General features: G+C 33.7%; 1 protein-coding gene across 4 annotated transcripts in view; it reads right to left on the bottom strand.

Annotated features, from left to right (window-relative positions):
- Positions 1–15,777, bottom strand: part of LOC144980308 (pecanex-like protein 1) — an 83,531-nt gene that overhangs the window by 23,305 nt on the left and 44,449 nt on the right. For 2 of the 4 annotated variants that reach the window (XM_078927973.1, XM_078927989.1), the window contains 13 exons: positions 12,745–12,843; positions 11,166–11,316; positions 10,744–10,879; positions 8,911–9,088; positions 7,855–7,963; positions 6,503–6,632; positions 5,301–5,359; positions 4,613–4,828; positions 4,398–4,457; positions 3,799–3,992; positions 1,869–2,099; positions 1,407–1,507; positions 715–738 (listed from right to left, as the gene is read on the bottom strand). In XM_078927973.1, coding sequence (XP_078784099.1) covers positions 715–738; positions 1,407–1,507; positions 1,869–2,099; positions 3,799–3,992; positions 4,398–4,457; positions 4,613–4,828; positions 5,301–5,359; positions 6,503–6,632; positions 7,855–7,963; positions 8,911–9,088; positions 10,744–10,879; positions 11,166–11,316; positions 12,745–12,843 — 1,688 coding nt within the window. Of the gene's footprint in view, positions 1–714; positions 739–1,406; positions 1,508–1,868; positions 2,100–3,798; positions 3,993–4,397; positions 4,458–4,612; positions 4,829–5,300; positions 5,360–6,502; positions 6,633–7,854; positions 7,964–8,910; positions 9,089–10,743; positions 10,880–11,165; positions 11,317–12,178; positions 12,260–12,744; positions 12,844–15,777 lie in introns of all 4 variants that reach the window. The other 2 variants (XM_078927967.1, XM_078927981.1) reach the window with 2 other exon arrangements.

Raw genomic sequence — 15,777 nt, 5'->3', positions numbered from 1 at the left:
ATTTGTCATACACTGCTTCTAAATTGCAATGGTAGTTACATTCTCCACCAAGTTTCCTATACAGGATTTCAGATGAACATTATTACTTTCAATAATAGAACTGAATATATATTCATTATTTTGTTAACTTAAAAACATTTTCAATAATTTTTAGAAATATAATTTTTTTCAAAATGTTAAGCAATAAACAAACATCTCTACCATTTCGTAAGTGATAAAATTTTCAGCAAAGTTAACAGCTATATCATCATCATTATGATAACCATCATCAAAACCCTTAGTAAAAAGTAACAAAAAAGATGTTAAATTCTGATCTACAATAAACAAAACGTTTTAATGTCAGCTGCTCATAAGATAATCCAAATTATTAGCCAGCATTTATAAATTGAGAGTATAATTCAAATCATTATCTACCAAAAATATATCAGGAACATTATGCGACCGTCAAGATGAGGAATGATAACAAAAGGAGGCTTTTAAGAAAAAAAACATGCATTCAGCATTTATAACTATGGAATATAAAAATTCCCTTGATAGATATTGATTATAAACTAACATGACGATAATCATTTGTTTGGATTGAGATATCAATATACTAAATGATCAATCAATTGTTGGCATATTTTTAAAAAGGTAAATAAACTTGAATTTTTCATTTTGGTTGGTTTGGACAATGTAGCAATTTTTTTGGTAAAAGTACTGATGACAACTTACTTCATCATGTACTTTTGGTGAGGTCTGAGGATAGATGTAGGACTATTTGACAGGTGGTGACAGAGAAAATAAACACCTTTCGCTCCTTCTATTTTCATCTATATATCTTTCTATCCATCAATTCGTCCCCCACCCCCTTCATTAGTAATTCAAAATCATTTTCATGACCCTAGTTTCGTCACTCACACTCTTAACATTTTTGCCATATGTGTTAAATATGTATTTTGACAATAAAAGCATTGACATAAGTACTGATTTCTATGCTGTAGCAAATGTGCAGAAAGAAATACTTCTTGTGCTGCAACATTTTAGGAGAAATTACATTCAACATGAGGAAACCAGAACCAAATCATTGACTTGAGAATAAAGATTCAAGAATCAACTTTAAAAATAAGATTTTTTATTGTAGATTTGAACATTTTAAATGGTTGCTTGCAAAACAATCTAAAATTGTAAAATAATACGGTAATTGCACTTGAATAAATTTTTTATTGAATTAGGATAATAAAACATTTAATCGAATCTCTTAAAACAATGTATCTACCATTGTGATAAAATAATCTTTTTTGTCTTTTGCACTGAACCAAACAAACAAACAAACAAACAAAAAGCATAACATATTAAAAATTAGCATTATCATGATGTCTTTGAGCTTCATACAAAAGACTTTTTAAAACAATGAAATAGTTTACCTGGCTGAGTTCTGGGATGCAGCACTCAAAGCTCTCCTTCCCATTAGACTGAGAGCAAAGCAAAGGGACACTAGCCTGGATGATTTGCTGCAGTCCACAGACTGGGGGATAACAAAAAAATATGTTGATAAAAGTATGCTGTGAGTTTTTTACTAATTGACTGGTCCTATGATGGATATTTATATCAGCATACACAAAATAAAAACAAACAAAAAATACCCAAAACAAAACCAAACCACAGGAGGTATTTAAAGACATAAATATCAACATTACGCTTTAACATGACTTAATTTTACGGTATTGGTGCTTTATATAATTTCTTGCAGGTTTTATAAGCAATAAATATAACCTACTTAAACAAAAGTAAAAGTGAAATTAATATAAATAAATGATTCCTCTAAGTAAGATTAAGTTCTCTCTCAGAACAAAATATTGTTTCGGATTGTTATTAATGTTTCTCACCTTGTCCCTCCTATGTGCACAGCACTGAATCCAGCGCAGGTAAGTCTGACAGAAACTGGAGCGAGAGATACACTTGAGTCTAGCATCATAGTCTTCATCTATGTGGTAGTTGAAGGTAGGGTCCAAGTCTACATAACTGTCTTTCTCCATCCCCTCCAATGCCTGCTTCACTGTGGCATTGTTAAGCCAATTCTCCAAGTTTGGTGCACGCACAGTGTAATATATTATGCTCTGCCAAATTTTAAAGAGAGATATAAAATGTAGATTGCTAAATTGAAGATAATGACTAACAAAAAAAGAGAGATGAATTAAGCAACAAATTATTGGAAATGAAAATAAAATGATGTAATACTCTAGTGATCGCCTAAAAGAAAACAAATAAGAAAGAGTTTCACTGTACCATATAAGGTCAAGAATTAATTCATCCCCTGTCTGCGAGTGTCTTATATAACTTCTAACAAAACTATGCCAATTTACTATCAATTCAATCCACACTTTCTCCACCCTCACTAGCAGTCTCATCCTATTTCCCTAAAACTGCTTTCTTTTCATGAAATGTCCACTCAGCTTCTTACAATTATCCCCTTCCAGTTGGTTGTTGAAAATGGACAATTTGAATTGTCCAGCAAGCCGGTCAACAGCAAAGTAAGTTGAGAAGGCTCCCATTCAAATTACACATATCCATATGATGGGCCTTGTGACCCATTCCATAAGGTATCACAGCCTGTGATCTTTTCTCAAGCCCCAGTGCCTCCATGCCCTGGATCATGCTATGGTTGAGGTGTGAATCATGGCGACAAAGTTCTCATTGAATGGTGTATCATTGTCAAATTTACAGTTCAATTTCATTAAAAAAATCACGAGAGCTTAAACTGAGCAGGAATTAAGGATTGATTCGCATTACAATGTTGCATAAATGTGTTGTATGTGCACAAACATTTGCTTTGTGCATGTGTCAGAAACATAGGCCTAGTACTTTCCAAAAGTTCTAACGCATTCAGCTACACATTCACTAATCGGTTTACAGCAGGTTAAAAAAAATCTATAAACTTCATCCGAAATTGATCCCATCCCCTTTGCGTATGAAGCAAGTGCTCTACTAAGCTTGTGTGTATGTGTGTGTGTTGAGAGTGCATTATATGAGACTGTACCAAAAGGTTGTTTTCATACAATTTGTCAGAAAATATTTCAATACTAAGATATTTGGAAAAACCAGGGAAGATATTCATTACCACCAGTTTCCCTGGGTTAAATAATGAAAAAAAAACCCCAAAAAATCTAGCATCTAAATTATGGTAGTAATTACATTTTAAAATGTCGAAAAAGCGTTGACGAAGTATACATTTTATCCAGACTTTTTTAAATCTTTGAGAAAGGATTTCTGCCTAACTTTTGTTGCTAGATTGCCAATTTTGGTTTATCTTACAATACTTAACCCAGAGAAAATGGTGATAACAATATCTTCCTTAGTTTTTCCAGATAACTTAGTATTGGGGTAATTTTATGACAAATCTTACAAATACCACCAATTGGCACAGGCTCATATATATTTTGCAAATATTTTCATTCTTGGAATGACCGCACCAGCAGCAATATCATGTCTGTATAAATTTCAGTTGTAGAGTAATACATTATATTGTCTTGTATCATAGTCAAGCAATATTGAACATAGTCAATGACTGGGCGAGTAAACATGATCGGAAAACTCTGCACAGGAGATGTGAATGAGTAGGTAGCTAGCTTTGGACAATGACAGGCATCAACAAATCAATTTCAATTATTCATTATTTAAAAATCATGTATTACAGTCTAAATTCAGAAACCTGACATCTTTTAGCAAGTCTTAAAAATTAGGACTTAGACAAAAAGAGAATCAACAGACCATAAATATAGAGATATAAAGTGATAGATTTATCCATCCTCCACTTACTTTGATATAATAGGTGATTAGAGCTTTTCGTAACTCAAAGACTTGCAGTATTGTAGCAGCACTGTTGTCTGTGATACTGTAACCCTCAAGAATATACTTGGCTACAACCACCTCCCATGCAAGCCAGCGCTGACTGAATGCAGCTTTCAGTGACAGACAGTGAGGTAAGTGACCTCTCTCAAAGCAACAACATCCTGAAGATAGAATAAGGGTTATGGTTATGTTTATGACTACTTTCTAAATTCAAGCATACTCATTACTTAAAGGTCTGATGAGCACTGTTGTTTGTAACAATGATTTTTAACAAACTAAGTGATGCTATAATCTGTAGCAAGTTAGTTTTAAAAAATACAGCAGTACTCTGGGCCATTTACTGGTTCATTTCAGCAACATGATTATCTTTTTATAATAAATGCTGTAGTTCTTAACAAATCATTTACAAATGAGCACCTAGAAAAGATCCCCACATTCCATATACTAAAATATTTCTAGCTCAGTCTCTATCAAAACACTTTTATCTCAGTCATTTGAAACTTAAGCATAAATATCTACATCTTCCATCAATCAAATAACACTGTAATTGACCAATCAGTGCTTACCTTGATTGTCATCAATGCCTTCAGTTATAGCTTCAACCTCACGCTGCTGACAGTAGGTGCCTGAGAACAAATTAAACAGTAAAGTGAATATAGGATGCTATGCAGAAAAAAATAAAAATTAAAAGAATATTTACAGCAAAAAGAAAAGAATTGTCAACCCCCCCCCCCCAAAAAAAAAAAAAAAAAAAAAAACACTTTAAGAATAGAATTATTACCTCTGAATTCCAGGCCCCGGAGTTGGAAGGTAACTAGTCCATTGCCCACTTCAATGATATGCACCAAAGCATTGAGATAATCAGAAGCCATGATGAAGCAATCCCCCTGTGTGTAATTGCCCCACCTCCCCAACATGAGATCACCACACAGGCTGTGTTGAAGGGAGCGAGTCAGATGCTCATAGAAGATGGAATTAAGATTATTGTCATCAGCACCTGGAAATAAAATTTAAAAGAGCATGCTTGAACAGTACACGTCTACAAAATAATAATAATAATAATAATAATAATAATAATAATAATAATAATAATAATAATAATAATAATAATAATAATAATAATAATAATAATAATTACAAAAAATGAAAGAAATTTCAATAGCCTTCGCAATATTAAAAAAATCAACATATCTACAAAAAATGTCTTTCTGATCATTGGACATAAATATTTTTATCAAATGCATTGGAACTGCCCAAAAATAAAACCATGGAGGTAAACTATCAACATCAAGATAAAAGAAAAGGTTTCATGATTAAGAGAAAGTAATCATATATGCATTTTATGTTGGGATGTGCTATTAATTATTAAAACTTGTGCTATGCTAGACAAAAAATTAAATGCTTTCCATTTCTCTATATACATGTCAATACCACCATGGTGTCACTGGACACCAATAACAATCACATACCAGGATTGCGCTCTAGCTGAGATGCGAGCCTTGTATTGGTATGGTCCACTCTCCTTGTACTGAAATTGAAACAAGTTATAAAATAGTCGATCAACTCATTTGTCTTAAAATCACCAGTGCTGATGGTGACAAAATGTGAAAAAGGAGGAAAATTTTTAACGATTTCTCATAAACCCATTTTTTACTGCATTAACCCTCACCTTTGGGTGTTAAATTATCATTGATACTCAAGCTACCCTCTGGAGAGTGGGAAACTGCACCTGTTTGTTCCACCACACATCAACTCTCTCACTGCCAAAACAACATTGATTAGGGGAGGGGGGGGGGGGGGGGGGGGGGGGGAGAGAAGGAAGAAGAGGAAGTTCCTCTTTTGACTCCAAAATCGCAGATTTTCGTAAATCTGAGGAAAACCATCAGCACTAAATCATATTAAGTAAAACTTCAAAAAGTTGTATTTAACTCTGCTTGAAAGACCTACAGGCATTATTCTTGCCAGGATAAAGAAAATATAGAACAATCAAACACTGTAAATTTATAAGTGTATTCATATTTTCTTTGTCTACAGCTACCAAAAGTATGTCAAACGGCCATTTTTCATTAATCAACAGATCCCAGAGTAATCTATTTGTTTAGCCTGAAACTACTTAAAAAGTCACGTCCACGAGCAGGCATATAAACTCTGCCTAATTTACAAATGAAGAGATGCCATATCACCGATGGGCTCTCGATAACTCAGAGGATTGTGTCACAAATGATCTGAAAAATATTGATCTTTGATTCAGTCCAGCAAGCAATGATTGAGTAGCTGGGTTTGCAAGATATGGCAAAAGTACTTTGTGATCAACTAGTGCTTTATACAAAGGGTTACGACTTTGAGGGACTACACAACACATAAAAGAATTACCAGGAAAATACTTTTTAAGCAAAAAAAGAGCCTGAGTTAAACCATATAGTCTCATTCCAAAATAAAGACGAATCACAAAGAAGGGGACAACATATATAGGATAAAAGAGACTGAATAATTTAGAATCCCTTAGTATTATCAAACCATCTGCCAGGAAAGATCCAGTCATCCAACAAATATTTGATATCATTAAAAGTAATAAATACTAAGTTAAATATTCAGAATTCTCTGCAAGCTTTTTATAAATTTCATAATCTTTTTTTTTTTTAAAATCAAAAAATCAAAAATATTTACTTACTTGTAGTCTCTTTCCCAGAATTTCACCGGTCGTACATAAGAAGTCATAAATATAGCACTGCCCAAAAAAGGGCTGAGGGGTGTCGAAAATATCGCAGACACGCTGGCTTGTAGAAATAACATGGCACTATCTTAATGTGGAGTCAAGGAAACTATATAATATTATACAAGTTGGTTATGGCCCACTAAAAGAGATACAGCATTAAAAAAATACTGACTTTCTGACTTGTTGACATACGAAGTGTGTTTCAGAATAAGTTTACATTTTCTATAACTTCACTAGTAAATAACCTATAACTACCAAAACTTGAGACAATATGACGTCATATCTAAGAGACCTTGATAACAATTTCAAGTCTATTGGTTGTCGTGTCATGGCAAGTTTGTTGTACTTTTGCTTCTTGTCTATAACTTCACTAGTAAATAACCTATAACTACCAAAACTTGAGACAATATGACGTCATATCTAAGAAACCTTGATAACAATTTCAAGTCTATTGGTTTTCGTGTCATGGCAAGTTTGTTGTACTTTTGCTTCTTGTCCAAGTGTATTCAAAAGAAAATGGTAGAGCAAAGCACTGATGTAACCTTTTCACACTACGATGTTCGGGTTGTCATCAAATTTTCAACTCTCTCGGCAAGAAAGTGATGCACATCCGTTTGACACACATGGCCTGTCACACAACTTGTCAACTGTTAACTGAAACTATTACAGATTCATTTTTAAAGACAATCTGAGACCAGTGACACAAAAAAAAAGACCCACTTTGCTTGAAGGAGGCATCATTCTGCATCATGTCAATGCACCTGTTGTGAACGAGCTTCTCGAAGGCAACTCCTGGGTATTGTTGGAACACCAGCCCTTTTCACCTGATCTTGCTGCTCTGTGCAATTTCCATCTCTTCCCTAAGGTGAAAGAAATGCTGCGAGGTCAACAATTTGAAGATAAGGATCAGATTGAAGAGGTGATGAGGAATGCAATCATGGCCTATGACAAACAGTCACTGGTCACCATCTTTGAGTATTGAGTACACCAAATACGGAAGTGTGTGGAACTTAAAGTTTCTTTTGTTGAATAGCTAATTGATTAAAGTTTCATTTGATACTAAATACAAGGTTATTCATATCATGTGAGTATAGTGCAACAGGGAAACTAATTCTGAAACATACATTGTATGCTTATTTAGTACCTGCATATTTAACTAAGAGCAAGTTAATCTTAATCAATTGTATTGAATTGTGTTCCTAAAAAATACAATAGGCGACCAAGTCCATTCCACTGATAAAGTCCAATCACTTGCCAATGGATTGATCTATAAACACGTTACATGCATACCAGACTTTAAAGGATACGAGGAACACTAAGGGGTTGGGCAACAGCATGGAAGGCAGAACCCCATGTAATCTGCCATGGGGCAATGTAGGTGATAATGAAGTTCAGTTTGAGAAGGAAATCACAGAACTGGTGACACAAAAAGAAAAGTTAATAAAAAATGAGATATTGTAAAGATTTAAATTACATTTCATATTATAATGTATTGATAACGACCAAAAAAGGAGTTGAAAAGTGCTTTAAAATTGCTTTCTTTATGATCCTCAAACCTCAAGGAGACACAGACATAAAATAAGGTCAAATAGTTTAGGATTTCACTGCAACCTCCCCTCTCCCCCCCCCCCCCCCCAATTCTAGTGGGAGAACTTTTTAAACCCCATTCATATGAATAGATAGACCATAAGTCTACCGAGTTGGGAGGGTTCTTAATCCATTTACGAAATAAAAATGTTGTTTATCTTTCACCATCAAGAAAAAAAACCCCAAAAAACATATGCTTGGTATTGTGCAATACTTCTTTCATAAATAATGCTGCTAGGTAACAAAAAAAATAAATATTCGTGAGACATATACATGGATCATATAGAGTGCTCGACAATCAAGGAGCGCGAATTATCTTTATTATCTCATCTTTTTAAAAAAATTATCACCATCAAATTTGTTTCAGCTGGTGAAATGGCTTCTTCCATATATTAATTTAATATATATCTATATATATAAATATGGAGCTCGGATTATATCTATTATCTCACCTTTTAAAAAATATTTCTTAACTACAAATCTGTTTTAGCCAATGGCTTCTTCAGGGCAGCGAAAGGTATATATAAAATATCTCAAGTATAATTATGATCAACTTCTACAATATTGTTTCAAGCATTCGCTCTCAGGAAGTGAAAGTGAAAGTAGATTGTTGTGTAAAAGTAAGTACCATTGCTGATTTGAATTCTTTGAAGTAAAAAAGTGAGTAAAAATCCAAAACAAAACCAGATTATAAAACTAAAAGAAAACAGCCCCCAAATAATATACATTTTTTGAGGAAGAAAAAGAAAAAGAAAGGACTGTTACTTTTGACTCACCTTACAAAACAAAATGGAGACAAAGAAATAATCTATGAGGAACGTTTCTGATGACCATTGGAAATCAAATTTAAAGAATAAGTAAGTGAATGCAATGATGAGATATTGTCTTGGACTGTCTGAGAACGCTGACCTCAACAGTTTCATGCTACATATCAATACAATCAGAGGGCCACCACTGAAAAAAAAAATATAATTAAAAACATAACATTAGTTTTTGGCCTTACTAGAAAGCAGTCACCAAACCACAAAATCAATTTTTAAATCTTTAACCCATTGCGGCCCAAATCGGCCGCTCAAAAAACATCTCAAACAGTTCAAATCGCCTGATATCGCCCGCCAGGTACCCAGCATCTTTGAACCCGTAAACTAAAAACGTGTGTAGAACCACTTCTTTTTATTTAGAAAACGAAAGTAGAGAAAGAGTGAAAGTGAAACTAGAAATTTCCGATCGTTTTTATCTCAATTCGTTTGTCTGCTGTGATTTTTTAAAGTTTGTCGACCAAATCGGTTGTGGTAACGTCCTTTTTTTTAAATTTTTTTTAATTTTTTTTTTTTTGCTGGAATGGCGTTTGAATTCCTCAATTCTCGGGCGTGATCAACATTTTTTATTGGATAGTGACGATGATAGTGCTCATTCAGACACTGAATCAGACAATGAGGTTGAGTTGGATGCGTATTTTGATGACATTGATAATGGATTTCATGTGTTTTAATATTATTACATATTTTTCAACTTTAACATTTCTTTTTCAAATCAAAATATAAATCAATAGTCCAAAACAATACATCAAATTAAAGGCCATTCATTCTTCTTTCCAAAACAGCTTTTATTTTGTTTCTAGCATGCCTCACATGCTTGCAATGAATTTTTTAATGAAGTGTACGATGCAATTTGGAAGAGTTATCTCCCCTTGCGTGGTCTGCAAGAGACATTTTTTCAGATTATACCCGGCCAGCAATGGGTTAATATATAATTTCTTATTGAAACAATGTCGGATATGGGCTTATGAAGAATTCATTTCTTCTCAATTTAAGTTAAAAGTAAAACTATGTATTAGGAAAAAAACAAAAAGAAAGAAAGGAAAGTAAAGTATAAAATTTAAAAAAAAAACCCAACAAAATAATAATATGAGTGAGAAATTAAAGAAACAAATTACGAAAGAAAGAAAAAAAAGCAGTAAAGGAAGAATAGATACAAACTAGCTCAGTGTGGTTGATGGCAGAGCAGTCTTTTTCACTTAGCACATATAAAGGGTGCTGCGCTAAGTTCTGGATAAGAGAAGAGTGCTATAGCTTAATTAAAAGTAAAGACTACACCACAGTAAGTGTGAAATAAAATCAATGATATTGACTTATTTGAAACTTAACACTTCTGGAGTCCACATAGCTCAAATCATAGTGCAGTTGTTCTCAGAGAAGTTTTATCTTCCTCTCAGCCAAGTTGACATGGGTTTAACTCCTATCTATCGCAGTATTTATTTTTTCCTTTCTTCTATCACTTCTTTATTTTTATAATCATAGAATTAAGAGCAAGCTCCATCCCCTTTTCTGAACTATGACAACCCAGGTGAGTTGAGACAGATCAGATCTGAGAAGATAAAGTGTTGTAAATTTGTTTAAATCTAATGCTTTAGACCATTTTATCATAACTGATAAGCATTTCAAAAAATTGGAACCAGATTTTTAAATATTATAGAACAATTATTTGTATTTTCTATGACAAAACAACGACATACTATTGAGGTCTGCTGTCACTTTTTACATGAAATCTGTGACATTGTCATCAACAATAATAACTATGCCATTTGCACATATTTAGCAACTACTCACAAATTTCCAAACTTGCAAACAATGGTCGGGGTAGAAGTTGTTGCTGCACACATACAAATCACAGGGTAAATCATATTTCTTTCTATAAAACGAAGAATTAAGTACACACGTTCAAGCCACATCACTTTGGGGGCATCTAAGAAGTGAAAAAAACAAAACAATTCAAGTATCAATGTCTTAGGTTGTATCAGAGAAGTATATCAGATAAGCTTTGCACATTCATCTATGACATTATTGTACTTTTCTATGACAACTTAATGACAGAAAATTCTTAATGAGGACCTTCCATTCAGAGCAATGTCAAATGTAATCTTTATAAAAATATCTTTAAAAATATTCTATTTCTGTACTTTTTATCAGGATTAAATTCCACAAAGGTAAATAAGAAGAGAATTCTATATATTCAAATAATACTATTATACCTCTAACTTCAAAATCCATCCACTCTTTGCTGCGAATCAATGGATGGGAGCAGCACAGCCAAGGCATTTCTTTTCTAGTCTGTGGAATGATGTAGTGGACCAGAAAACCAAAGCTGGCAGCAACCAGATAAAGGACATCACTCAGGACAGGCTGCCAAGCAAACAGAGAATGACATAATTTGTTCATAATTTATCACAGAAAAATATGAAGAATTAACCATGTGATTCGTTTTCGCTTGTAGATCATTAAATATATGCCTTTTCATAAAACACATACATTGAACAAGCAGCTTCAGCTTAATTGAAAAAGGTGACCAAAAAGAAAGAAAAAAGACGAGATAATAACATTATTTTTTTTTTCAGATGATTTATCACAAAATATATCATTTTCAAAATCCCAAACACTACATTCTACTACAGCAACAATTTAGACTACATAATTGAAGATTGATACAATTTTTCCTCGAAAGGGAAAAAAAATTATGATCTTCAGTCATTTAAACATTGTCAACAATTTTTTTAAAACAACAAAAACAATAAGAACCCCCCCCCCCCCACCCCCCCCCCCCCCCAAAAAAAAAATCAACAACAAAAAACAAAATACAAAAAAAAAAAAAACAGAAACAAAAACAAAAAAAAAGTTTAAAGCCAGGAAAGCAATTCTGGAAAACAAAGGTTACGGGGTTATGGAGTATTTCAATTGCAAATGTAAGCAAAGCTATAAATGTTTAAAGATTTGCAAATCCAGTTTCACATCAATAATATTTTGCTTGCTTCTGGAAGTCATTAAAATTGTGATGAAACACTTTGGCAATTTATTTTCCCAAGTTTACATCTATTCAAGTGTAAAGTTTCATCTCATAAGACAAATATGTGATTTAAAAAAACTTATATTAAAGATAACTACATTCTGGAGTAATGGCAATCAGCTTTAGATTGACATTGCCAAGCTTTAGAACAAAAAGTATTGCAAAGCATTAAAAGCAGTTGGGTTAAAAAAAAAAAAGATCTACGTTTAAAAGGCATTTTCCTTCAACAATTAAATCATTTTCATCATGTTGATAACAGCTTTGGTTCACTTCAATAACAGATCTCTGAAATGCACAATTTATGGAAAAAAAATAATTCACAAGTATTTAACGACAAGTCAATAAACGATGGTCGCATTCTTTAGCTCATTGCTGAGATATAACAAATAATATTATGATATTTAAAAACAACATACAGCTAGCTGCCCATATCTCTGTAGTAGAATGAGTACAATCCAATGAATTATAAACGATGCTGCTGTTTTATTAAATTCAACACTTGCACAATATTGCTTTTGATGTAATTCTTTAGTTTCAGTGCATATTTATATAGCATAATTGATGCTTTGACATTGGAGGGAGATAAAAGACAACAAAGCTATTTGCTAAAAAGCTAAAAATAAGGAAAGAAGATTGAAAACAGTCAAACCACTTGTCAGAAAAAAACATAAAAAGGAAAAAAAACAAAAAATAAACAAAACAAAATGAATGAAATTGATGAGAAAAGTCTGATAAAGTTACTAGTAATAAATCACCATTAACAAAATTACCTGCAATGCTGGACTGGTGAAGGCCGTGCTTACATGTACAGCAAAGACCAAAATGGCTACTACAATCGACACAATTACATCAGACTGGAGCCGTTGTTTCTAAAGAAAGTAAATGCGAAGTACGACATTGATTTTGATATAAACAAATCCAAAAGATGTCAAATTACGTCAAGAGATCTTTTAAAGACAACTGTCTGTTTTTAAAGTTGGCATTAAATTTTAGCATTGGTTGTGCTTGTTGTCCCAACAGCAAGAAGAGGCACTGAAAAAGCTCATTGCTCTAGATTCTCTAGTCTGAAATCAGTTTGAATACCTATTTAAACTTGCATCTTTTGAAGACAATGTAAAATTAAAAAATTATACGAGTCTTACCTTGGGAAGACGAAGTATGATGATAATTATTCCGTCTCTTAATGCTGAAGGAGTCAATTGGAGGAAGCGCTGCGTCACGTGATCACTATTTAACTCCGAAAAAGCTGCCCACAACAAGTGTGTAGTAATGATAATACACAACTAAACTAAGTACTCTATGAACTTATCCCGCGATAGGTTACACATGTGTAATATATAGCACAATTTCACCGAAAAACAACAATAATACTCAATATAGAATTATAATCATATTAATAGTAAGGGCAAGGGAGGGAAGGGCAATTGACTCCTTCAGCATTAAGAGACGGAATAATTATCATCATACTTCGTCTTCCCAAGGTAAGACTCGTATAATTTTTTAATTATTCCGTCTACTTTAATGCTGATAGGAGCCACTTGGAGATTTCAAAGCAGGGCAGGTTTTGAGGATAGTACTGAATTTGCAAAAGATTCCGAATGAGATTCAATGGGCTTTTTATAGAATCGAGCAAAGGTAGACTCCCTTTTCCATCCTGCCGTATTAAGTACATGCCATATATCTACACCCTTAGCTGCTGAAGAACAAGATGCTGATCGTGTGCTGTGTGCTTTAAATATGTTAGTATCCACTCCTGACTTGGTTAGGATAAGTCTAATCCAACGTGACAGTGTATCCTTGGAGACTCCTAAGTGAGGGCTAAGGGTGCTAATAAACAATTTATTAGAAGATCGAAGTGGTCTAGTCCGTTTCAAGTATGCTCGTAGATATGTCATAACACAAATCCGCCTGTCCTCATTAAATGCATGGAGTGTAATAATTGTTTGAGGATTAGAAGGCGAGTTATGTTTAAGCAATTTACTAATATGGAATATAGCTTTGCTATCATGAATAGATAAACAAGATGATTCAATAGTCATGGCATGAAATGATTGGCACCTATGTCCCGTAACAAGAGCACATAGCATAAGAAGTTTGGCTCCTAACATAAAAAGGTTAAGATCACGAGCAGGGGAAAGTGATCTTAAATAATTTAACACAGTAGATATGTCCCAAACAGTAGTGTAACGGGCACGAGTGGGTCGAGAATGAAATACACCTTCATTTAACTGAATGGGTTCCCCCCATGTTATTAATGTAAGAAACAGCTGTCATATTATCTACTTCTACCCGAATGTGACAATTGGAAATATCTTTGCACAAAGATTGAAGTCCTAAATAATCTGCTTTTATTTCTAGAACGTTGATGTGATCCATCTGCTCTTCTTCCGTCCACATACCCTGTGTGGCAACATCATTCATAATTGCTCCATAGCCATGACCTGAAGCATCAGTTCTCATCACAAAAGAAGGGTTATCTATATGTAATCGTTTCTTACTGTGGACGCCTTCAGACTTCCACCATTCTAATTCAATAAAAGATTGAACTGAAACTTTAATATATCTATCAAAGTTATATACTTGTTTGAGAGCCTCAATTTTTTGACACTCAAGACTTCTATAGAATAAAGGTCCATATTCAACAGCAGGGAAAGAGGCGACTAACATGCCGATAATCTTAGCTAAAAATCTAACTGAGATGGAAGAAGGAAGGTTCTCAATCATACAAATAATCTGATCTTTCTTTTTATCACTTAAAGTCACTGACATATCCAAGGAACTGAGTACAAACCCTAAGTGCTCCATTTCTTGAGATGGGGTTAAGTTAGACTTATCTGATATTTCAAATCCTAACGAACGCACAATATTGGTCGTGTACTTCAAATTATGTTCGCATTCCTCATAAGAAGGGCCCTGAATATAAAAATCATCAATATACAAACTGCATATAATTCCCTTAAGATGCAGATGAGCAACAATAGGTTTCATGATTTTAGTGAAGATTCTAGGACTATCACGGAACCCCTGCGGAAGAACAAGGTATTGGTATAACGATTCATTATGAACAAATTTAAGAAATTTCGTAAAATCTGGGTGCATGGGCAAAGAATGGTATGCATTAGATAAATCTAGCGAAACCATGAAACATTTAGGTTCTATAAGTTGTAAACAAGAATGTAAAGTGTCCATTTTAAAATGGCGATAACGCACAAAGGAGTTGAGATGTTTTACATTTAATATCATTCGATACTTTTTCCTCTGCTCACCGGGTATAGCACGTTTCTCCCTAAGGAAAACATTATTAACAAAATCACCCTCCTCCGGTGTACATTTCTGGATAACACCATCCCTTTCATATTGTATTATCATCTCCTGTAAAGCTAACTTTTCATCCTGTTTAAATTGGATAGTATGAGCTGGTTTCATTTGAACAGGAGGGGACAAAAAATCAATTGCACATCCAGAAATACATTGAATAATAAAAGGATCAGAGGTATACATTTTCCAAGTAGATATAAATAATTTAGTTCTGCCCCCATGCAAATGGGTTACCTTATCCTTTAATTCCTCCTTTTGAATGTGTGTTGCTTGTGGTGTTGTTTGTGGTTGTTCCATGTCCTTGTATTCCCCCGAAAGGTGTTTGTCCCCCCTCCTTGACCTTTCCATGGTTGACCTTTGCCTAAAAAAGGAAACCTTTTCTGGCCATGGGACGGGTACGGGGAAAATCTCCTTGTGGTTTTTGCCACTCGAATAGAATCGTTCATGTCTTTAATCTTATCTTTAATGTTGCTCCCAAATAACTT

This window comes from Berghia stephanieae, chromosome 1, assembly GCF_034508935.2.
Source record: "Berghia stephanieae isolate SIO BIC M18660-M18661 chromosome 1, UCSD_Bste_1.3, whole genome shotgun sequence".
NCBI lineage: Eukaryota > Metazoa > Mollusca > Gastropoda > Nudibranchia > Aeolidiidae > Berghia > Berghia stephanieae.
Note: the sequence above shows the minus strand (reverse complement) of the source record. Positions and strands in the feature narration are given on the sequence as shown.